Genomic DNA, 26,300 nt, shown 5'->3' with positions numbered 1-26,300 from the left:
CGAGCCACACTGCCCAGCATCCCGCGATTGGTTTCACGGCACAGGTAATCTGCCTTTGCCTCTTTTCCTGTCAGTATAAAATGGTTCTGCTGGGCTTAGTCGCTAAGCCACAAGAGGAGACTGGACTTGGATGTCAAAGACTATTTGAGGCTCACATCAAGGCGAGCATTTAGTGGGAGCTTATCCCCAATACCTTAAGGAACCTGAAGCCAGATATTGTTTCTGTAAAGAGCACAAAGAAGAATTTGTGGCTCTGTGTAAGAGGTACAACTAGTGAAGTGCCACAGTTAATCTACTGGGGGAAGACCGGTGCCGGTTTTCCTGATGAGGCAGTGTTGCCACAGGCTTTCACCCCGAGAAGCTCGACAATTCCTTCCCTCCCTCGGATGCTGCTCGGCCTGCTGAGCTTCTCTAGCAGATTATCACTCTAGATTCCAGCATTGGCAATCTCTAATGCCTCGTAGTGAAATAATCTTATTGATACCACACACACTCAAAACGCTGGAGAAACTCCTGAGCCGCTGTAGCATTTTGCAGGTTGTTCTGGATCTCCAGCATCTGCAGAATCTCTTGTATGTAATACTATTGCTACTTGTTCAATGTTTCGCCAGGCGCCTTGTCAGTCTCCAGTTTACATTTAGAGTCATAGAAAAGTACAGCGCTGAAACAGACCCTTCGGACCATCTAGTCCATGCCAAACTATTTAACTTCCCTACTCCCATCGACCCACACCGGGTCCATAGCCCTTCATACCCCTACCATCCACATGCCTATCCAAACTTCTCTTCAATGTTGAAATCGAGCTCGCATGCACCACTTGAGAGACAGCTCTCAGTTTATACTCTCACGGCACTCTGAGCGAAGAAGTTTCCCCTCATGTTCCCCTGAAACTTTTCACCTTTCCCCCCCTTAACTCAAGACCTTTAGCTGCAGTCCCACCCAACCTCAGCAGAAAAAAGCCTGTTTGCATTTTCCCTATCTATGCCCCTTATAACTCTGTACTCCTCTATCAAATCTCCCCTCAGTTTTCTACGTTCCAGGAAATAAAGTCCTAACCTATTCAATCTTTCCCTATGACTCAGGTCCTGTAGTCACAGAAACATCCTTGTAAATCTTCTCTTTCCTTTCAAGAACCGCTTGGCTAACAGGTTTAACTTGGTGCACGGGCAATCCTGAGACCAAGGCCAGCAATTCAGAGACTGACTTCAAATCTGGAGACCTGTAGACTTTAAATTCAATCAATAATTTCAGACAATGCCAGAAGCAATAACAAAAACAAGAAAATGAGAGGAACGGTGGTGCCGTGGTTAGCACAGTCATTTTACAGCAACTGTGATCACCGATCGGGATTTAGTTCCCACCGCTGCCTGTAAGAAGTTCGTAGATTCTCCCCATGACTGGGTGGGATTCATCCGGGTGCTTTGGTTCCCTCCCACATTCATAAGACATATGCTTTAGGTTTAGTGAGTTGCGGGCATGCTACATTGGCACTGAACATGTGGCAACATTTGTGGGCTGCCCATTGCAGTCCTCGCTGATTTGATTTGAGGCAGATGATACATTTCACTGTACGTGTCAATGTTTCGATGAGCATGCAACAAATAAAACTCCAGTAGTAATAATGACCACAAAAACTATTGACTTGTCAGAAACCTCACTGGGTTCACTCATGAAGAGCAGGGAAGGAAACCTGCTGTCCTTACCTAATCTGGCCAACTCCGAACTCATCTCAGATAATTGATTCTTAAAGTGGCCACTCACACTGTCACAGCAGAGCTGGTGGATGCGAGTTTCATTGCAACATCTAAGAGGGGTTTGGCTAGGTACATGGATGAAAGAATGTTTTTCTAGAATGTTACCTGGGTTTCAGCACCTAAGTTACAGAGAAAGGTTGAACAAGTTAGGACTTTATTCTTTGGAGTGTAGAAGGTTGAGGGGGGACTTGATAGAGGTATTTAAAATTATGAGGGGGATAGATAGAGTTGACGTGAATAGGCTTTTTCCATTGAGAGTAGGGGAGATTCAAACAAGAGGACATGAGTTGAGAGTTAAGGGGCAAAAGTTTAGGGGTAACACGAGGAGGAACTTCTTTACTCAGAGAGTGGTAGCTGTGTGGAATGAGCTTCCAGTAGAAGTGGTAGAGGCAGGTTCGATATTGTCATTTTTAAAGTAAAATTGGATAGGTACATGGACAGGAAAGGAATGGAAGGTTATGGGCTGAGTGCAGGTTGGTGGGACTAAGTGAGAGTAAGCGTTCGGCACGGACTAGAAGCTGCCGAGATGGCCTGTTTCCGTGCTGTAATTGTTATATGGTTATATGGTTTTATGAAAGGGGTATGGAGGGATATAGACTGGGTGTGGGTTGATGGATCTAGACAGTAAAAGAGCTTGTCATGAATTAGATGGGCTGAAGGGGCCTCTGTCTGTGCTGTAGAGATGAAGAGGAATTTCTTTAGCCAGAGGCTGGTGAATCTTTGGAATTCATCGCCACCAACTGCTGTGGCAGAGGTTGATTAATAAGGGCATCAGAAGTTACTGGGAGAAAGCAGGTAAATGGTCAAAAGGGACAGTAAATCAACCATGATCAAAGGACGCAGCACGATAAAGACAATAAGACCTCAGATCTAGGAGCATAATTAGGCCATTTGGCCCATCAAGTCTGCTCTGCCATTTCAGCGTGGCTGGTCCATATAAATGTGCCAAACGTCTCACTTTAGCTCCTATGTCTTGTGACTCCGTGACAATTAAGGACGGGCGATTAGTGGTGAGTCTGCGCTACAATAAAATAGAATAATCAATCATAACCTCTCCCCTTCTCCCTAGAGACTTCTGTGGGATAATAGAGTGATGCAGCAAGTAATTCTCCTACCTCATAGCTGCAGGATCTTGGTTCAATCCTGGGCACTGGTTCTGTCTGCATGAAGTTTGCATTTTCTCCCCGTGACCTTGTGGATATAGCCCAGTTTCTCTAGTTCTTCCCGCATCCCAAAGGCATAGATCATTATCATCTGCCATGCTGTATGTCGAGGGCAATCATGGTCTTAAGAGCATGATTGTTCTTGGCAAATCTTTCTACAGAAGTGGTTTGTCGTTGGCTTCTTCAGGGCAGTGTCTTTGCAAGACAGGTGACCCCAGCCGTTATCAGCACTCTTCAGAGATTGTCTGCCTAGCGTCAGTGGTCGCGTAGCCAGGACTTGTGATGTGCACTGGCTGCTCATACCACCATCCACCACCTGCTCCCATGGCTTCATGTCGCCCTGACCCGGGGCTGAGCAGGTGCTACACCTTGCCCAAGGGTGACCAACATTCTTGTGGAGAAAAGGCACTCCTTGCGCTTCCATTAGTAGAGATGCATCACTACCCTACCATCCAAAGGTGTAAATGGCCGCAGTAAATTGCCCCAGGGGTGGAATCTTGGGGGAAAGATGATCAACTGTGGGGAGAATAAAATGTGATGAGTGCAGGATTAGTTCCGAATGGTTGGCATGAAATGTTTGAGCTGAAGGACCATGTTATATGACTGTGTGTGGGACAGATCACATTTGGCCATCATCACTCTCAATACTTAGTCCTGAGAAAGAAAATAAAAGCCTTGCAGAGACTGAGTTTGAAATGGTGAGAGGGGTTTTCACTGTGTACAATTGGACCAGGACCGGAGAGAGGTGATTGGGGTAGGAAGCCTCTCGTTGTATCCAGCTTGTCGCTGTCATCTGTGACCTTCAGAGTCCCACGTCCCATCTGGCAAGCAGTCAGGATCAATCAACAAAATTAGCAAATAGGAGGGAGGCTGCATTCTTTTGCAATAAAAACATTTTTCGTGACTCAGTTAATTTTAATTTCTGTCTATTATTCCTGCGACATGGCTGTCACTGGCTATCCCTGAGGAGTCACTAACTGTAGGTCTGGAATTGACGTGTAGGCCAGTTCATGTAACAAAACCACAAGAAACCAAGTTGTGGATGCTGTTTGGCACATCCCAGAAACCACAGTCTCCTCCGCAGGCTCTGCCCACGCTTCTCACTGCCTCAGTAAACCAGCCAATGTACTCAAAGATCCATCCCACCCCAGACACTCTCTCTTCCCTGCCCCCCATTGGGTAGGCATTAAAAAAAGCCTGAAAGCATATACCTCCAAGCTCAAAAGTTGCTTCAGTCCTGCTGTTATAACACTACTGAATGCCCCCCCCTCATTATGAGAAGATGGACTGTTGAGCTCACAGTGTACCTCAGTAAAGCCTTGTGCTGTATTGGCTGCCTGCACTGCACCTTCTCCGTAACTTTACTTTGCATTATTTTGAAAGGCCTCGGTAGAGTGGATGTGGAGAGGATGTTTCATATGGCGGGGGAGTCTAAGACCAGAGGACAGAGCCTCAGAATAGAGCGACGTCCTTTCAGAATGGAGATGAGGAGGAATTTCTTTAGCCATAGAGTAGTGAATCTGTGGAATTCATTGCTGTGGAGGTCAAGTCATTGGGTTTATTTAAGGCAGAGATTGATAGATTCTGAATTGGTGAAGGAATACGGGGAGAAGGCAGGAGATTGGGGCTGAGAGGGAGAGTGAATCGGCCATCATGAAACGGCAGAGTAGACGCAATGGACCAAATGGCCCACTTCTGCTCCTATATCTTATGGTCTTATTCTGTTATTGTTTTACTCTGAACTACCTCAATGCACTTTGGTAATGAAGTTATCTGTATGGGTGACACGCAAAGCAAAGTTTTTTTCCCTGTATTACCGGGAAGTCCAGGAGCCTGAAGACACACACTCAGTGTTCTAAGAACAGCTTTTTTTCCCTTTGCCATCAGATTTCTGAAGAGGCAGTGAACCAACCCATGAACACCACCTCACTATTTCTGCTTTCTATTTCACTACTTTTTTAATTAAAAAAAAACTATTTCTTATAGTAATATATAGTATTTTTATGTATTGCACTGTATTGTTGCCACAAAACAACCCATTTCATAACATCTAAGTGTTGACAATGGTATTAAACCTGACTCTGATGTGATGGCATTAACTGAATTTACCATGCTACAGCAAATATACTTTCCTGCTCTTCAGCAAGCATTTTGCCCAATTCAAGTAACATTTCTGGTTTACCTTGAACTGTTTTGGGCTTGTCAACCAGTTCCATTCCTTCACTCTCTTTCTCTTTCAGTCACATTCTTCTATGGCTTATCCAGCTGGACTAAATATTCAGTCACGTGATTCACTGGAGAAACTCTGCGGGTCAGGCAGTATCTATGGAGGGAAGTGGGCAATTCCTTCCATCTGGTCCCAGAATTCTGGACCTCCTCGGAGCCAACTGATTATATTGGCACCTCGGTACACTAACCCACACACCACCAGGGTTCAGGAACAGTTGTTACCCTCAGCATCAGGCTCCTGAACCCATGAGGATAACTTCACTCACCTCAACTTTGAACTGATTCCACGAACTATGGACTCACTTTCAAGGGCTCTACAACTCACAATTATTTATTTACTTACTTACTCATTGCGTTTAAACAGCTTGTCTTCTGTTGCACATTTATTGTTTGCCAGCCGCTGTGTGTCGTTTTTCATTGATTCTATTGTATTTCTTTGTTCTACTGTGAATGCCTGCAAGAAAATGAATCTCAGGCGGGTATATAGTGACATATATGTACTTTGATCATAAATTTACTAGAAAATGAATGGCAGGATAGTATATGGTGACCTATATGTACTTTGATAATAAACTTACTTTGCGCTTTGAACCCTGTTCTTCCCCTGTATATGATGATGGCATGGTAGCATTACACAACTCATATAAAGCATAGCACAACGCCTTACAGTCCAGGCGACTTGGGTTCATTTCCTGCTGCTGCCTGTGAGGAGTCTGTACGCTCTCCCCATGACTGCGCGGGTTTCCTCCAGGTGCGTCGGTTTCCCCCCTCTTTCCTACCCCAAAGAGATTAATTGGTCATTGTAAATTGTCCCATTATTAGGCTAGCAATTAAATTGGGAGATTGCTGGTGCAGCTCGAAGAGCTCGAAAGACTAGAAAGGCCTACTCTGTGCTATCTCACGATAAATAAATAGATATTATGTTTGTACCTTGGTACATTAGTCCCAGTTTCCTCTGTGTACATTAACTGGGTTCAACGGGGCCATGGTACACTGACCGTGTTCTTACTCAATGGATACATAGAACATAGAATAGTACAGCACAGTACAGGCCCTTCGGCCCACAATGTTGTGCCGACCCTTAAACCACTCCTCCCATATACCTTAAATACCTTAAATTTCCACCTTAAATTCCTTGTCTAGTATACTTGTCTAGTAGTCTCTTAAATTTCACTATATCGACTAGTTGTCCTCAGTACATTAACCCTGTTCTTTGCCTGTATGTTGTTGTACTGCTGACTGTTGTATTGATGACTCAGAGCTCTGGTCCTGTTTTAAGTCAGTGTATGCCAAGTGGTTATTTTGTAGTCACGGCAAGCTAACGCTAATCTTCCTCTGTTTTTGCGGGCAGGTTACATCCACAACAACAGCAGCATCTCCCCCCGGGGCTATGCACCCACCCACTCGCCACAACAGTCAAACTACAGCACGGTCGGTGGCAACATCAATGGCTACAGCAACGTGCCGATGTCAAACCTTGGCGTGCCCAGCTCCCCAGGATTCCTAAACAGCTCTCCTGCCAGTTCACCCTATGGGAGTAAGTGTCACTTTCCTTCAGCGTAACTCTACGAGACGGAGGCGGTCTCACTAACTTGCCTTCCTGATGTTTCTCACGTAACAGCCTGATGCTCTGGAGGGGTTTCAGTGAAGCTGGAGTCAATTATTTTAATGTTTCTTGTCAGTAGTGTGGTTTTGTGTCCAGATATTGGAAAGGTTTTGATTCTGGTTCCAAATGGCTTGTGGAGACAAGAGATTGCAGATGCTGGAATCGGGAGCAAGCCACAAGAGGCTGGCGGAACTCAACAGGTCAAACAGCATTTGTGGAGGGAAGTGGACAATTGGCATCTTAAATCGAGACCCTTCATCTGGAGTCCAGATGAAGGGTGTGACTTGAAATATTGTCCATTTCTTTCTGTAGATTTTGCATGACACAGTCAGTTCCATCAGCATCTAGTGTTTGGCTCCAAATATTTCCTGTCATGTTTCAATCTTGGGCTGAGGGTGGGGGTCTAGATACAGAAGGAAATCATAAGCACCACGAGATTCTGCAGATGCTGGAAATCCAGAGTAGCACGCACAAAATGCTGGAGGACATTTTGGGCCGAGACCCTTCGTCAAGAGCCCTGCTGAAGAGTCTCAGCCCAAAATGTTGACTATTTATCCTCTCCATAGGCATGGCTTGACCTGCAGGGTTCCTCCAACATTCTGTGAGCATTACTGTGTTTGGAGAAGGTCCTAGTTTTGGCTAGTGCTTTTCAATAAGGGAATCATTCCTACTGTGAATCATTGTCCACTAATCCCAGTCCAGGGTGATGTCAGGCAAGGGCCTACAGAATGACTCTGAAAGCTGGCAAGATGTCACCTAGGGTTGGAAATTCCTTAGCATGAGATCGGTGGGGAGTTGGACCACATGGAACTTATGCTTAGCGGGAAGCTGGGTGTCGTCGGTCCACAGCCCTGTAAGCACCCCCGATTCTTCTTTCAGTTGACTACAACAGACCTTAGGCAAAGGTTCAAGAGTTAATTTATTATCAAAGTATGCATGCAGTATACATCTCTCAGATTCATCTTCTCCAGATAGCCACAAAACAAAGAAAACTGTGGAAGTTGTTCAAAGAAAAATGTCAAACCCCCGACCACACAAAAAAAAACAAATCTCGCAAGCCCCAAATCGCCAACCCCTCCCTCACGCAAAAAAACTAACAGATCGCTCCACACTGAAAACTGTGACTAGAACATCAAACCACATACCTCCAAACGCCCCCCCCGCACAATAAACTAACAGATCACCCCACATGGAAACTGGCAACAAGGACGTCAAATCCTGGACCTCCAGTGTGCCAGTTGGCAGCAAGAAAGAATGGGTGAAAACACAGAATACAAAAAAAAAACAACACGTAGAGCTGAAAGAGACCACTCGTAACAAATGCTGCCTCTGTTGGTTCCTCTTCGTAAAGGCAAGGTGTTCTGCAAATGCTGGAGATCCGGAACAACACACACAAAATGATGGAGGAACTTGGCAGGCCAGGCAGCAACCATGGAAAGGATTAAAGAGACGACGCGTTGGGCCAAGACCCTCCATCGTGGATGCCGCCTGATTTTCTGAGTTCCTCCAGCATTTTGTGAGTCCCAATCTATATCTTCTACCACTGGGGAAGACAAGGGCTGCAACCCCACTGCCTTCAGGTTCCTCTCCAAGTCACACAGCATCCCAAATTGGAAACAGATCATCAACCCCTCATTGTCACTGGCTTTACCTCATGGAACTCCCTCCCCAACAGCAAGTTCACAAGAAGGTGATTTGTCACCACATTTTCAAGGGTTATTCAGGGATGGGCAAATAACGACTGGTCTGGTCAGCAGTGTTCCAATCCCAAAAGTCAATAAGCACAGTAAAGGAGTAAAATTGTTCATTGCTGAAAGACACTGTCAACCCGCACAAAGCTTTGCTTCTACAGTCTCTGCCTCTTAGTGTGTAGGCATAAGATCTTAAAGATTGAACTAGCACTGTGCTGTAATGCCGACTGCCCAGGTGTGAGGCATTGGAAAGTCAAGAAACCATGGTCATCATCATCATCGTTATGTGCCGTGCTGTATGACATCATCATAATGTGCCGTGTCGTATGACATGGGCGATCATACCATGATTGTTTTTGGCAAACTTTTCTGCAGAAGTGGTTTGCCATTGCCTTCTTCTGGGCAGTGTCTTTACAAGATGGGTGACTCCAGCCATTATCAATACTCTTCAGAGATAATCTGCCTGGCACAGCCAGGACTTGTGATATGCACCAGCTGTTCATACGACCATCCACCACCTGCTCCCTTGGCTTCACGTGACCCTGATCGGGCTTGGGGGGAGGGTAAACAGGTACTACACCTTGCCCAAGGGTGACCTGCAGGCTAACAGGGGGAAGCAGTGCCTTATACCTCCTTTGGTAGGGATGTTTCTCCACCCGCCACAGATACCACGTTGTAATTGTGAGACAAAACTGAAGAAGGAAGGGTACTTATATTCATTTTCACCCAGGCCCAAAATCCCGGGAAACAAACTTTTCCCCCATCAGTTTTCTGAACAGATTGAGCTGTAGAAAATTAATCACATGTATTTTTGTTTCAAGAAGCAAGACTGCAGAGCTTAAGTTGGCTTTGCGTTTAGGTAAACCATTTGGATCCTTTCATCTCCTCTCACTTCGCACCATTAACCCCTCAGCAGGCACCTGTCCCCCTCAAACCTCGAGGGAATGACACCATTGTGTAATCTTCATAGGGTTCTCCTGCTCGCACTTTTTCTTCCCTTTCTTCCTTGAAACACATGCAGGCTGGGATCTAGTGGCTCAGGAGCAAGGTGCCTTCTGGTACCTTCACCCAGTAGGCTCCCCTTAACATGTAATGTTAGAAAGTGAGACTTGGCATGCTGTTCATTCTTAGTGCTGTCCTGAGTAACCTGTTTATTAACATATTGTATCAAAATATGACATTTGAATACATTTCCTCTTGCAGCTTCCGCTGAATATAACATGGTCTTCTAAACCTGCAGTTTAATCCAAACCTACAGTCTGTTTTCCTGTGTGTGTGTTTTTACTAGTTTAAGGAAGTTTAGGAGATATCACTGCAGTCTGATGTTCCTTATATTTAGAGACAGACAGGATGGCCACAGGCCCTTCCGGCCCAACGAGCCTGCATCACCCAATTGCACCCATGAGACCAATTAACCTACTAGCCTGTACGCCGTTGGAATGTGGGAGGAAACCGGAGCACCTGGAGGAAAACCCACCCATTCACGGAGAGAATGTACGATCCCCTAGCAGGCAGCTGCAGAACTGAAACCTGTCACTGACCTTGTAATGAGCATTAGGCTAACACCTCTGCAGCTGTGCCTCTCCTAAATATATATCATTGGGTATATAGTTCTTACATCAAGGAACGCTTTATAAATTCATTCCCGTCACTTGCTCTAAAAGTGAGTGGAATATAACGGCTGAACAGTCAACTTAACCTTGGATGTGGCAGTCCAATTACCTCTATATGTATTCTCCACCACTTTCAAAGATTACTACCCTGGTAAAATATGACATCACATTTCAACTTGTAAAGCTCTGTACATTACTGAAGTGTAGCCCTCCCAAACATGTTGGTGTAGAAGCACGCTGTGTGTAACTGAGTACCCAGCCCCCATCTTTAGCATATAATGCATTTATAACATTGTGTATATAGTTCTTACATTAAGGAACACTTTATAAGTTCATTCTCCATCCTTCGAACTTCAAGAGAATGTAATATAATGTACGTACATCCACAACTTTTGATGTAGCATTCCAATGACGACTGTATAACTGTTAAGAACAGTTAACCTAATCAATGGGAAACAGATTTCTACTGTGGTACTGGGGTGAAACACAAGTGTACATGTTAAATTATGATACACTTTGTGTTACTGTACTGTGTACTTATGCCATACAAAGCAACTTTCACCTGCATGCCTATAAGCTTTGCTTCTGTTCTGTGAATAACTTGCCTTTATAAATTCCTATATCTACACGCGCTACAAAAATTTCTTATGTAAACGTCAGTTGTTAATACGATGCTCTCTGAGTGGTAGCATTACAGAAGTCAACCTGTATTATAAATTAACCTACTACCATGAATCCCAGAATAATCATGTATCTTCTTGATTTTATATACATATATTTGCTGAGGTCCTAACTAAATTATGTTGCAGAAATAGGGAAAACGTTTGCAATTATAGTAAACACGAAATTAGACCCATATTCCTGGACCCATGTCTTCCTTTGAAGTAGCTTAATATTTTAAAATATTTGTTTAACACTTTAACATTGGCCATAAAGTACTTTTCCCGGGACAGCTATCAACCTGTTGAAGTGCATTAGTTTAATGTTTTGAAGTTTGAAAACGTAATAGAGATGTCTGCTGCAGTGAGTCCAATTATTCCACACATCCCTATTTCTGGGGTTCCATTCTTCTCTCAGACCTTTTCCTGGAACTTCTGCCTGCTTATCAGCCACCTTTGGGGAATGCCGTACGCCCAACCAGTCTCAGGCCCCAGGCCTACTTGCTTCTGCTGTGGATCTTGGGAGACCAACCAATCGCATCCCTCGATTGGAACAATGAGTTGCAGTGCACCATGGGAAGCACAGTGCCTTGCGAAAGTCTTGGGCACATGTAGAATAATCCAGGGCACCTAAGAATTTTGCACAGTACTGTGTATCGAGAAACAATAATAGCTGCAAACTGTGCCACAACCACAATTTAATGGCATAAACCATAAAATTACTGGAGCTGAATTAGGGTAAACGTGCTATACCTTTCAGACACAGCTGATTTTTCAGCAGTTTTCATGCGTTTTTCCAATAACCCTTAATCCCCTTACCAATCTAGAACCTATCCATCTCTATGTACACCCAGTGACTTGGCCTCCACAGCCCTTTCTGGTGACAAATTCCACTGATTCACCACCCCCTGGCTGAAGAAAGCCCTCCTCATCTCATCTCCGAACGGACATCTCTTTTCAATGAGGCTGTGCCCTCGGGTCCTGGACTCACCTATTGGTGGAAACATCTTCTGCACTTTTCCTGGCCTTTCAGTCAATGTCATGTTTTAAAAAGTATTTAAGCAACTTCCTCCCAACCTTTGGAAATTGGCAGAAATAATAAACGTTCATATTACTGTTTTTGGAACTTTGTGCATCTTATTGGTAAGTTGGCTACAATTTTTTTTTAAGTTCATTTACAAATTAGGCAGGGCCTTGATAATGAAGATACTATATAAAAAGAATGGAATATGTGATGTTGAAGTATGGGCTGAATTATATTTGCATACCTGATTATTCAATGAATTTTCTATCCTCTAACCTATTCTACCTGTCCTGTGGGAGAATGGTAATAGATTATAGTTATGATCATATGTCAGTGAAGTGCTCGATAGCTTCTAGCTCTGTGCAAGTGAGACCCATTAATGCAAGTGGAAGTGTGGTTATTTTTTGAATTATTTACAATTCACACAGCACTGGAAAAAGGCCCTTCTGCCCATTGTGCCCATTCTGTCAACTATCAAGCACCCACTATACCAGTGGTTCCCAACCTTTTTTATACCAAGGACCCCTGCTATTAACTGAGGGGTCCATGGACCCCAGGTTGGGAACCCCTGCGTTATACTGATCCCATTTACCAGCACATGATACTTCTGAGGTTCAAGTGCTCATCTGGTTATTTCTTAAGCTTTGCGAGTCTCTGCATCCACCAAGACCTCACTGAGATTCAAGTGGTTCAATTTAATATCGGAGAATGTACACAGTATGCAATCTGCAATTCTTACTCTTCACAGACACCCATGAAACAAGAAACCCCAAAAAAATGAACTATCATAACTTCAGAACCCCAAAGCCCCCCTCCCATGCACAAGCAGTAGCTTCCCCCCCCCACTTAAACCAGCAGAGTCAACCCACCCATCCATGCAAGCAAAAGTCCCCAAAGAGACCTTGATCTAAAGTCTGTCAAATACTATAGTCCATCCCAACACTTTGGTATCACCAGTGAAGAGGGAGAGAGAGAGTGAGAGAGAAAGATATTTATAGGAATAAATAAGAGGGCAGCGATCTGATAAGGAATTGTGGAGACGAGGAGGGGCTTTAACCAGGAACCAACATAAGGACTGAGCTGTTGAAGAAGGCAACTTTTTGTTTTTTTGCTGTCGTTGTTCAATGACCTGCAGCCCTTCCGTTTGTAGCTGAAAGACAAGTGGCAGTCTTGGCACTTGAGATCTGCATACTCCATTTTGAGGGTGGACGAACCAAGTATGAAATGCAGACTATGACAAAGCAATGGCTGGTTGCATTTCAAATGGATGAAACATTTCCTAAAAAAACCCTTCAGTTATAATTTCACTAAATTATAAACTCACAGAGAAATGGTGTCTAGGTGTACCTTCAGAAGACAAGGACACAATGTATTGCCCTACAGAGGTAGGGTCCCTTTAAATTATAAATGCACCCAACTCCATTAATCCAATACTCCATTTCTGCAGGAGCTGTTGGGTCTTTATGTCTAAGACAGACCTGTTCTTTTCTTCCTCCTTTTTGTTTTATTTTCTTGCAGTTATGCCTCCCAGCCCGACCGTGGCCTCCGCTGTCCCTCTGCCCTGCAGCACCTCTGCCATGCTTCCCTTCTCATCTTCTGTCTTCCCTGCAGCGAAACAAAAGAGCGCTTTTGCACCGGTGATCCGACCCCAAGAGTCCCCCTCCCCAGCCTGCTCCAGTGGGAACGGAAGTGGATTCCGAGGTGAGGAGAACGGCGTTGAATTTGTGCGTGAGAGGGCGCGTGGCACAGGTGTGGAGGACCTGGCGAGGGGGCGGGTGGTAGGGGAGAGGCACGAGGGAGGTGGAATCGTCTCGGCGACAGCACCCGAGGGGCGTTACCAGCTGCTTTGGCACCCTCCAAGATCCTCCAAGGAGTACTGGATAAGGCCCAATCTGTCACTTGTAAATCCCTCCCCGCCATTGAGCACATCTACATGAAATGCTGTCGCAGGAAAGCAGCATCCATCATCAGAGATCCCCACCACCCAGGTCACGCTCTCTTCTCACTGTTGCCACTGTTGAAGGTACAGGAGCCTCAAAACTCACATCAACAGGTTCAGGACCAGTTATTACCCCTCAACCATCAGGCTCTTGAACCAGAGGGGATAACTTCACTCACTTGCCCCATCACTGAACTGATTCACTTTCAAGGACTCTTCATCTTATGGTCTTGATATTTACTGCTTATTTATTTATTATTATGATCTCTTTGTTCATTTGTATTTGCAGAGTTTGTTGTCTTTTGCACACTGGTTGTTCCACCCTGTTGGTGTGGTCTTTTATTGATTCTATTATGGTTATTGGATTTATTGAGTATGCCCAGTAGAAAGCAAATCTCAGGGTTGTACTTATACGTACATTGATAATAAATTTACTTTGAACTTTGAACTCCCCAAGTCATAGCTTCATACAGCAGGGAAACAAGCCCTTCAACCCAGAATATCAAGCATATACTTAAAATAATCTTGTTTATAATTCTCCCAACACTCCTATCAACTGCACTCCCAACATTCTACACACACTGATGCACCAGAGTCAAATTACGACGGCCACTCAACCCTCTTGTTTTTGTTGTTATTTTTGGTACTGTTTTTCTTTTGGTCCTATGGATGTAATTGGGCAGCGCAGGCTTGTTATGCAGGAAGGGCCTGTTACCATCTCTGAATAGAAAAGAAAACACCTACTCAGTTTTGGGAGAACCAGAGCAGTGAGAGCAACGTTTCCTCTCATTCGTTTTCTTTCACAGCTGCGCAGACCAACCATTGCTTTGAGCAGGAAATTTACCACATAACCTCTGACACCCTTTTACCAATCAGGAATCTATCAACCTCCACTTTAAATGCACCCAATGACTTGACTCCGCATTCATATGTGGTAGTGAGTGCCACAGATTAACCAGAAAGTATAGTCCTTTGGCATGGACTAGATGGGCTGAATGGCCTATTTTGGTGTTGTAGTACTCTATGGCTCTGCTGTAGTAGTCTCTCACTCAATGTAGTCATGCATTGTGCGATTATAATAACCTCCCTCGAGCAACTTGTCACCCAGTCAGTAGGAAGTCTAGTGTGCTCTTGAAAGCTTGAAAGCTAAGAGACCTTGAAGGTTGTGATGCTTATGAAGGGCTGTGGGAAAAGTGAAAGCAGCAAGCAGTTTGTAAGGTACAAGAGAGTCCTGCTGAAGAGTCTTGGCTAGAAATATCAACTGTTCATTTCCCTCCATAGATGCTGCCTGACCTGCCTAGTTCTAACAGACAGCTTGCGTGTGTGGCAATAGATTGTAAGGGGATGCTTGCTGCTGGATCTGAATCTAGGCACTGTTATGTCAGGATACGAGGTCATCACAATATGAGGAACTTTTCCTTTCCTTTTTTAACTTAGTGCTCATGATGTAGAAGACCATTCAACCCCTCATTTCTATACTGACCATCAGAGCATTCCGTCAGTCCCAATCCCCACTTGTTTCCCTCTAATCTATTCTCTTTCATACAGGCCCATCAGTTCCCTCCTCTGGATCTTCTCCCACCCTACCTACACTCACAGAGAGGCCAGTTAACCCGCCCAAACTGCTTTGGAACGCAGGAGGAAAGTGGAACAGCAGGTGGAATCCCATGCAGTCACAGGGAGAGTGTAACAACTTCACACCAACAGAGCCTGGGGTCAGAACCAAACTGGGCTCGCTGGAGCTGAGTGATGCCACCTGGCCACTCCTATATACACCAAAACCCTCTACCCCAGATGAATGCTCAGTCAGTGAGTAGATTCAAGGCTGAGGATGGAGCAGGAAGAGTGCCAGAGGGTCTGGGATCAGGAAGGCAAAGTAGATGAGGCACAAGATTTTACTGAACTTTGGAGCTGGCTTAAGAGAATAGATGTAGTTATGTCCCTCCTATTCACATTAAACTCCAATGTTTCATTGAAAAGCACAATAAAAGTGGCAAGAAAGTGGCAAATGAAATAAAATATTGGAAAATGCATGGTCATGCACTTTTGTGCTAGAAATAAATGAGCGGACTATTTTCTAAATGGCGAGAAAATCCAAAAATCTGAGATGCAAAGGGTTGAGGAAGGTGAATGCAATGTTAGCAATTCATTTCAAGGGGTCTAGAGTACAAGAGCAGGGATGTGTTGCTGAGGCTTTATAAGGCAGTGGTGAGGCCTACAGCACAATACAGGCCCTTTGGGCCACAATGCTGTGCCAAACATGTACTTACTTTAGAAATTACTTAGCATTACCCGTAGTAGCCCTCTATTTTTCCAAGCTCCATGTATTTATCCAAGAGTCTCTTAAAAAGCCCTTGTGAACAGTTGTGAACACCTCATCTAAAAAAAGATGTGCAGGCACTGGAGAGGCTCCAGAGGTGGTTCACAAGAATGATTGTGCGAATTAAAGGGTTATCATACGAAGAATCTTTGATTGCTCTGGGTCTGTCTTCACTGGAATTTAGAAGGATGAGGTGGGGTGGGGGGATCTCATTGAAATCGTTTGAATGTTGAAAGGCCTTGACAGAGTAGATGTGGATAGGATGTTTCCATTGGTGGGGGAGCCTAGGACAAGAGGGCACGGCCTCAGGATAGAGGGTCTTCCCTTTAAAAACAAGTTACAGAGAAATTTCCTTAGCCAGAGGGTGGTGAATTTTTGGAATTTGTTATCACAGGCACCTGTATTTAAGGGAGAGATTGACTGGTTCTTGATTGGACATGGCATCGGAGGTTACTGGGAGAAAGCCGAGGTGCGGGTTGAGGAAGGGAAAAGAGGACCAGCCCAGATTGAATTGCGGAGCAGTCTTGATGGGCCAAGTGACCTAATTCTGCTCCTATGTCTTATGGTCTAAAATGTGAAAAGCATTATGTGATTGCACAGAGAACAGCCAGGCTTCCAAGGTATGAGAGCAAATGTTCCCTAACGCTCCACTGAACGTGGTGGGTAGGGTATGATTCCTGTCTGCTCCAAGGGTGATTCGGGACAGCCCAACCACAGGAGGCTAGATGGGCCAGAGAGCATCATTACTGTCCGATGTGGCTGCTTTTGTTTCTCATGTAGCTGAACCGTCAGGGAAACAAGTCACTGCATGTCCTGTGGCTTTTCCTCAGGTCAATGATTTTGGGCATCGGGAATTTTGGGGGGGGGGGGTTTAATTCAGGGTTTGAAATAATTGTTGTGTGCGCGTGCGCACACACACACACACACACACACACACACACACACACACACACACACACACACACACAGACAAAGACACAGGCATGAGTGAGCGTGGTTGTGAAGTGGCTTGCACAGCACTTTATGGTACCAGCACCCTAGGTTTCATTTCCCCCCACTGTCGGTAAGGAGTTTGTACTCTCTCCCTGTTGTCCGCGTAGGTTTCCTCCGGGTGCTCCAGTTTCCTCCCATAGACCAAAGATGTACCAGTTGGTAGGTTAATTGGTCATTGTAAATTGTCCTGTGATTAGGCTATTGTTAAATTGAGGGGTTTTGCTGGGCACCACTGCTCGAAGGGCTGCAGCTCAATATGTAAGTAATAAATAAATCACACAGAAAAATGTTTTATAGTGGTTTATGGGATTGAGAAAGGGCTAAACCACTCAAAGAAGAGGAAAAAAAAAAGCCCCCTTTATGTCCTGACAGCTAGTTATCCTCCAACCAAAGCACTTCAAAAAGTTTATTCAGCTATGATCTCATAGCTGTGGGATCATGCTGTGTACAGCTGTTAAATTTGCTCTTGTAGTGAGTCATTGCAGTTATGGAGTATTCACTGCCAATGTTTTGAAATGCTTCAGAAAGTCATAGTACTGTATTCTTGTAGTAAAACTTTTCATTTGTTAATTGATAGTCCGTTTTAATGTGTGAGATTGTAGAGTTTTCATAGGCTGTGTTCAAACCTTGTGTAAAGTAACAACTTGTGGACAAGAGGACACCCCCCTCTTACTGGTCACAATGTCCTGACTCAGAAACTACCTGTACTCCATCATGGCTGATCTATTTTCCTCAACCCTGTTCTCGTCCTTCACCACATAACCTTTAATATCCTTCCTAATCAAGGAACCTATCAACCTCTGCTTTAAATACACCCAATGATCTGACTCCACATTCATCTGTGGTAATGAGTTCCACAGTTTCAGCAGAAAGTTTGGTCCTTTGACACGGATTAGATGGGCTGAAGGGCCTGTTCCTGTGCTGTAGTACTCTATGGCTCTGCTGTTCTACTCTTTCACTCAATGTAGTCATGCATTGCATGATTATAATAACCTCCCTCGAGCAACCTGTCACCCAGTCAGTGGAAAGGCTAGTGCTGCTGTTTAATGGGTCAAAAGCTAAGAGTCCTGGAAGATTGTGACGCTTCTGAAGGACTGTGGGAAAAGTGAAAACAGCAAGGAGGTTGTAGGGCACAAGAGAGTCCTCGTGAAAGGTCTCAACCAGAAATGCCGACTGTTCATTTCCCTCCGTAGATGTTGCCTGACCTGCTGTACCTTTCCAGTTACAATGGATTGTAAGGACTGCTGTTGCTTGCTCTGAGTCTAGGCACCTTTATGTCAGGACAAGGCATCACCACCAGTTTGATTATACCCAATGACTTGTGACTTGGCCTCCACAGTCATCGATGGCAACGAATTCCACAGACTCACCACTCTCTGGCTAAAGGAGACCCTTGATGTGCTCACTTAAAATAGTATTATTTCTTTATTTTGTGTGTGTGTGTGTTTGTGTGTGTGTTATGTCATTAAAGGTAAGTAGTTGGGGCCATGCATCTGAGATATGCAAAGGATTTGAACGTTCAAAAAGAAATATCAGTCTCATTGTAATTTAAATTTGATTAATTTTAATTTACCATTAGAGTTTGCCATGTGTAAAGCACTTCAGCACATGGAGAGCAGTGCCCAGAGATGTGAGCTCACTTCCATTTTATCAAGGGATGAGTGGGTAATCTAATATTCAGTGGGCATATTTAAAGCAGAGGTTAATAGGTTCTTGAATAGTCGGTGCGTCAAAGGTTATGGGGAAGAGAGCAGGAGAATGGAGATGAGAAGGATAATGGATCAACTATGATGGAATGGTGGAGCAGACTTGATGGGCTGAATTCTTATGGTCTGATGGGATAGTCTCCTTATCTCCTAATCTAGGTGCTCTCTTGTGCTTCTTCCCCCAATTCCAGATAATATGAGGAACAACTCTACCCCTTTCCGTAACTGGCAGAGTTGTGGTCACTGTTCCCCAAAGGGTTCCCTTACTGATATTTTCATCACCTTCCCAGTTTCAGTTTCCTGAGATAAAGTTGAGTCCTGCCCCATCTCTAGTAGTCATCATCATTATGTGCCAAGTCGTATAATGTAGGCAGTCATGGTCCTACAGGGATTCTTCATCTCATGTTCTTGATATATTGCTTGCTTTGCTTGCTTATCTGTCTATTTATCTATTCTTGATCTCTTTCTTTCTGTATTTGCACAGTTAGTTGTCTTTTGCAGATTGGTTGTCCACCCTGCTGGTGTGCTTTTTCATTGATTCTGTTATTAGAATTATTGTGAATGCCTGCAAGAAAATGAATCTCAGGGTTGTATATGGTGACATATATGTACTTTGATAATAAATTGATTTTGAACTTTGATGGATGGCGACACATGAAGGGTCCCCGGCCCAAAATTTCCTGCAGCGTTGCATGCATGTTGATCCAACTGCAATATAGTGTTGCATGTACATTCACAGAGAAGTGCAGTGTAACTGTAACACTGTTCACAGGGAACTTGTCAGTATGTACACATTCGTACAACTCTCACCCCTTGCCTTGTCACGTATTCTATGCAGCAAACAGATGAACATCACTTTTTTTGTTTTTGTTTTATACACTTGTGGCCAGTAACGGTGAGAACTTTCCAGAATATTCTCACAGCCTTTTAGGAGGAAAGAGGAGGGTCAGTGTTACAAGAAAAGGGATTCAGATTGAATTATTTTTAATTTATCAGGTGAATTTGCCAGTACTTCCTCATTTCTTTGTTTCTCCCAATTTATTCTAATGGGAATTTCCCTGACAAATGTATTAGGGCAGGATGTCTATTAGCAACGTTTCAGGTACTCTACACTAGCAACAGTAAAATTTCTTTCTTTATTTTGGAGTCATGTCACTAAAGAATGGGAAATTTGATTTTGGGGAGATAATAGAGGGGAGTATGATCTACACTCAGTGACCACTTTATTAGGTGCAAATATCTAATCAGCCAATCATGTGACAGCAATCTAACGCATAAAAGCATGCAGACATGGTCATGAGGTTCAGTTGTTCAGACCAAACGTCAGAACTGAGAAGAAATGTGACATAAGTGACTTTGATCATGGAATGATTGTTAGTGCCAGATGGGGTGGTTTGAGTACCTCAGGAACTGCTCATCTCCTGGGTTTTCATGCACAGCAATCTCTAGAGCAGAGGTTTCCAACCCTTTTTATGCCATGCATCGATACCATTAACTGAGGGGTCTGTGGACCCCAGGTTGGGAACGCCTGTTCTAGAGTTGACAAAAAAATTCTGCGAAACTGAAAACAAAAATCCAGCAAGTGGCAGTTCTGTGGGTGACAACGCCTCATTAATAAGAGAGGTCAGGGGAGATTGGCCAGACTAGTTCAGGCTGACAGTAACTCAAATAACCACGTGTTACAACAGTGCTGTGCAGAAGAGTGTCTCTGGTTGCACAGCATTTTGAAGTGGATGGGCTACAGCAGCAGAAGACCATGAATAGACAGACATTCAGTGGCCTCTTTTCTAGGTAGAAGAGGTATCTAGTAAAGGGGCTACTGAGTGTATGTTTTGTAAGCAGTTTAGGGCCGTGAGTCCAGGATGAGGTATCTATCTTTGAAAGTTTAAACAAAAGGAACATTCTCTCATTGTGAATGTATCTATCTATCAATCACTCCCTCTCTATCACCTTCTATCTATCACTATTAATTTATTTCCTTCAAGTTATCATATTAGTTAGCTATTCTCAATATTAATTAAACAGCTTGGCTTCACTCTGGATTGCTTGAAGGCTTACAAGCTGTGTGCTGCTCTATCCGAAATCCCTTAAAAGCAAAGAGCTAATGTTCTACAAATCACAATCTTAAGAGTAGATGAAGAAATAAGATGAAATAATCTGGTAATTATCGTCTGTCAAGGCTCGAAGTTACAATTTGTTTTAGCCAACAGGTTCTCATTGAAGTTCAGTTATGAGGTCTTGGAGGTACCCAAGTTGTCCACCGCGAGATTCCCAAGCAACAAGCGGTTCACTGACCTACTGTGGGTGGAGGGTGGGGAGATAGGAATGTGAGAATCAGGAGAAGGGTGAGGTGAAACACTCCCACAGGTCTGCCACACCGGTCTGTCATTGGACAGTCTTCCATTGTGCTCCTTAGTCCTATTCCCAGATATTGTAGACAATCAGGAAACAGGGAGGACTCCCTTCTTTGAGCTGATTCTTCCCATCGATCTCAATGAGAAGATGCTGCATCTTAGATCGAATGACTCATGGAGAACCAAAGTCTTCACTGTGCTGCCCATCAACTGCCCACTTACACTAATCCTTCTTTAATCCCATGTTTTTTTGTTCCTCCTACGCTCTTCTCTCAGATTAGCCAACATTCAGGGCAATTTACAGATACTCTATAACCTACCAACCCGCGGGTATTTGAGAGGTACTTCTAGCTAGTCTTACCTATTTACATCATGTCTGTAGCCCTCCATGCCTCTCTCATCCATGTACTTAACCAATCTTTATCTTAAATGTCACAATTGAACCCACAACTACCCCTTCCTCTGGCAGCTGATTCCATGTTCACATGATCGTCTGAGTGAAGAGGTTTCCCACTCAGGTTCCCCTTAAATATTTCACTTTGCACCCTAAACATTTCACTTTGCACCCTAAACCTATAGCCTCTGGTTCTGGTCTCACCCAACAAGAGGGAAAGAGGCCTTTAAGTATTCACTCTCTCCATACCCCTCATAATTTTATGCACCTTTATAAGATTGCTCCTCATTAGCAGAAGGGATAGAAGAAAGATACTGTAGTTCTGAGTAGAGATTAGGTAAACTTTATACTTACAGAGAGACCAAGGGGAGATCAGTAGAGCTGCGGAAACAACCACCTATTTCAATTTGACTTCCCATTCTAACATGTCAGTCCGTGGCCTCCTCTGCTGCCACAATGAGGCCACTCTCAAGTTGGAGGAGTAACATCTCACACTCCATCTGTGTAGCCTCCATCATGGTGGCATGAACGTTGATGTCTCGAACTTTTAGTAATTCCCCCCCCCCCACTCTCTTCTCTCATTCTCTATTCTGGCACCCTTGTCACCCCTTCTCCTCTCCTCACCTGCCCATCACCTCCCACTGGTTCTCCTCCTCCTTCCCTTTCTTCCATGGTCCTCAATCCTATAAGACCATTAGATATAGGAGCAGAAGTCGGCCATTCAGTGCATCGAGTTTGCTCCGCCATTCAATCATGGGCTGATCCAATTTTTCCAGTCATCCCTGGTCCTATCAGATCCTTCTTCTTCAGATACCTTTTCCACCTATTACCTCCCAGCTTCTTATGTCATCCCCCCCTCACACACCCACCTTCCCCTTTACCTGGCTTGTACTCATTCCCCTCCACCCCACCTTCTTATTCTGATTTCTGTCTCTTTCAAGTCCTGTTGAAAGGTCTCCTGTTTATTTCCCTCCATTGATGCTGCTTGACCTGCTGATTTCCTCCAACATTTTGTGTGTGTTGCTGAAGATGTAGAGAGTGGCTTTGAAAATCTACTGTTCATTGCAGAACTTAAACTACAGGGACCAATGGGTTCAGAGTGGTTGACCCAACTCAAACAGCTCAGGAAACAAGCCAGGAACTAGAAACCAGTAACTGGACTCTGGGCCAAACTCTCCACCTCCTAACATGATAGTATAGTGTTATTTCACCAGTACCCAGCCAATGAGCCCTTCCCAAGAAGCAGGGCCCATGGCGTTTGGTTTAACTATAGATTGGAAAAGAGCACGGGAGCTGGAGATGGAGGATTTGTTGTGTAATGACTTCTCGGAGGAGGAATGCCTGTGAGATAGTGAGCTTGGAACTGCAAAGGATGAAGGATTAGCTTTATTTGTCACATGCACATACAGCCAAGTGCGCCGTTTGCGTCAAGCCAAACCAGCGAGGACTGTGCTGGTCAGGCTATAAGTGTTGCCAAGATTCCAATCCCATCATAACGTGGTCACAATTCACTAACCCTAACCATACATCTTTGGAACGTGGGAGACAGCTGGAGCATGCAGAGGAACCCCACACAGTCACAGGGAGAATGTCCTTCCACCGCCCGTAACACCGCTAGAGTTTAGGGTGGTAGTGAAGGTCCACCACCTTTGGCGGTGTTCAGGACTTCCTTCATCGAGTCAGTAGCTCAGTTTTTACTCCGGTCAGGCACACAGGTCCCGGGTGGAGACTCAGGAATACCGCCACACTCAGACATAGGACTCTTCATTGTTGTTTCTGCAACAGTTTTGTTTTACCAGTCAGGGCTGTTGGCCCTGAGCTGCGCCCCTGAACCTGGACAACCGGTGGACCGCTCTTAGTCTGGCCTCTACCCTTAGTCTGTTTGGCATGGGTGACCCTACCAAGAGCCAAGGCAGAAAGCCTCGACTCCAGCCAACAGAGCTCTTTGGGTCATTGAGACACACAAGCCTGCAAACCACAACAAAGTTGTGTCCTTTTGGCGGACAGAGATAATGTACAGTCAGCAGTGGGAATCGCACCCCAATCCTGCAGCTGGCTGCCATAAAGGTTTACGCTACCACGCCAAGTAAATAAAACGAAAGACGTCAGATCCAGGATAGAGACACGGAATGTGCTCGGTGCCCATGCTTAGAATAAGATCACTTTTTGGACAACAGACGCCTTTCGGGCTTTGTCTAGGATTGTGAGGGGCTTCAAAAGAGCAGCAGTCAAATGAGATCTGGAGAGATGTGAGTTTCTCCAAACCTCCGCCCCAGGGACCTTCCTCAGCCAGGCTTTCCCTGTCGCCAGCACGATGCATCCCTGGAACCCAGTTCGCTGCTTTGCACCTTTCTGCACCGTTGTGGGGTGCTCCATGTCAGCAAAGTCAGCTCATCCACCTTGACCCCAGACTGTAGCCATCCAAACCCCTCCAATCCCTTCCAAACCCCTCCAAACCCCTCCAATCCCTTCCAAACCCCTCCAAACCCCTCCAATCCCTTCCAAACCCCTCCAATCCCCTCCATACCCCTCCAAGCCCCTCCAATCCCCTCCAAACCCCTCCAATCCCCTCCAAACCCCTCCAAACCATGCACTTATCAAAAAAACCTCTCTTAAATGTTGCATTTGAACCCATTGTTACCATTTCCACCGGCAGCTCTTTGCACACAAACACCACCCTCCGAATGAAGTAGTTCTCAGTCACATTCCTCTTAATATTTCACCTTTCACCCGAATTCTATGACCTCTAGTTCTAGTCTCACTCCACCTGAGGGAGAAAGGCCTCCATGCATTCACTTTATCTGTGTATCATCATCATTTTGCGCTGTGTCGTATTACATAGGAGCTCATGGGTCTTTCCATGACCATGATTGTTTTTGGCAAATTTTTCTATAGACGTGGTTTGCCGTTGCCTTCTTCTGGACAGAGTCTTTACAAGACGGGTGACCCCAGCCATTATCAATACTCTTCAGAGGTTGCCAGCCTGGTGTCAGTGGTCGCATAACCAGGACTTGTGATATGCACAAATGCTCATACGACCATCCACCATCTGCTGCCATGGCTTCACGAGACCTTGATCAGGGGGTGGGGAGCTAAGCAGGTGCTACAACTTGCCTAAGGGTGACCTATGGGCCAACGGAGGGAAGGAGCACCTTATACCTCCTTTGGTAGAGACGCATCTCCACCCACACCCTATCTATACACCTCATACTTTTGCAGACCTCTATCAGATCTCCCGTCATTTGATGACGGAGTAGAGGATCTGTGAGTGTAGTCCTCAAGTAACCTCCCCACCCCACCAAAAACAAAACTTTCAATGCAATTTACAATTCCTTCAAAACCCAAGGGCATAGCTTTAAGGAGGGGGGGGGGTTGTTTAAAGGGAATGAGCACAGTAAGTTTTTTTATGTGGAGACTGCTGGATGCCTGGAATGGACTGTCTGTGATGGTGGGGGAAATAAATATGATAGTGTTGATTAAGAGCCGTTTAGACACATGAAGAAGAAGGGAATGGAGACATATGGACATTATGGTCAGCACATACTTTGTGGGCTGAATGGTCTGCACTATAACCATATAACAATTACAGCACGGAAACAGGCCATCTTGGCCCTTCTAGTCCGTGCCGAACGCTTACTCTCACCTAATCCCACTGACCTGCACTCAGCCCATAATCCTCCATTCCTTTCCTGTCCATATACCTATCCAATTTTAATTTAAATGATAATATCGAACCTGCCTCTACCACTTCTACTGGAAGCTCATTTCACACAGCTACCACTCTCTGAGTAAAGAAGTTCCCCCTCGTGTTACCCCTAAACTTTTGCCCCTTAACTCTCAACTCATGTCCTCTTGTTTGAATCTCCCCTACTCTCAAAAGAAAAAGCCTATCCATTTCAACTCTGACTATCCCCCTCATAATTTTAAATACCTCTATCAAGTCCCCCCTCAACCTTCTACGCTCCAAAAAATAAAGACATAACTTGTTCAACCTTTCTCTGTAACTTAGGTGCTGAAACCAGGTAGCATTCTAGTAAATCTTCTCTGTTCTCTCTCTATTTTGTTGACATCTTTCCTATAATTTGGTGACCAGAACTGTACACAATACTCCAAATTTGGCCTCACCAATGCCTTGTACAATTTCAACATGACCTCCCAACTCCTATACTCAATGCTCTAATTTATAAAGGCCAGCATACCAAAAGCTTTCTTCACCACTCTATCCACATGAGATTCCAGCATCAGGGAACTAATGTTGTATTTTTGTATGTTCCATGTTAACTCAGCAGGTCGGGCAGCGTCGACAGAGGGCGGATTCCTGATGAAGAGTCTTGGCCTCCCCATAGATGCAGCCTGACCTGCCGGGTTGCTTCAGCATATTGTGAATAACATGGGATTAGTGTATATAAATGCTTGATGGCAAGCACAGAGTTGATGGGCTGAAAGGCCTGACTCTGAGACTGTAGAGATGAAGGTGGTTGTTGGCTCCACATGCTGCGATAGTCAGCTTAACTTGCTGGTGATACTGTCTTACCCTTGGGGCAATATCAGATGAAATTCCACCAAATGCAAAAAGCCAGGTGAATCCGAGACACCAGGTATGCGCTATCCCTCACAACTCTCTAGAAGTTATAGGAACTCTTATTATTTTTAGTGGAGTTAAGTGAGATGAATCCTCATTAGGACTGGACAAGAAGAGGTCAGAAACATTGTTGAACACTGACCTGCTGAATTCGTCCAGCATTTTGTGTGGGTTGCTGAAGATTTCCCACCGCCTTCTGTAAGAATTTGTGCGTTCTCCCCATGACCACGTGGGTTTCCTCCAGGTGCTCCAGTTTCCTTCCACCTTCCAAGG

General features: G+C 44.7%; 1 protein-coding gene across 1 annotated transcript in view; it reads left to right on the top strand.

Annotated features, from left to right (window-relative positions):
* LOC132391060 (transcription factor COE2-like) overlaps positions 1 to 26,300 on the top strand; it is a 314,392-nt gene that overhangs the window by 276,358 nt on the left and 11,734 nt on the right. The window contains exons 14-15 of the mRNA XM_059963792.1: positions 6,498 to 6,683; positions 13,258 to 13,440. Coding sequence (XP_059819775.1) covers positions 6,498 to 6,683; positions 13,258 to 13,440 — 369 coding nt within the window. The remainder of the gene's footprint in view (positions 1 to 6,497; positions 6,684 to 13,257; positions 13,441 to 26,300) is intronic.

Source organism: Hypanus sabinus, chromosome 1, assembly GCF_030144855.1.
Source record: "Hypanus sabinus isolate sHypSab1 chromosome 1, sHypSab1.hap1, whole genome shotgun sequence".
Classification (NCBI taxonomy): domain Eukaryota; kingdom Metazoa; phylum Chordata; class Chondrichthyes; order Myliobatiformes; family Dasyatidae; genus Hypanus; species Hypanus sabinus.
This window is presented reverse-complemented; position numbering and strand designations above follow the sequence as displayed.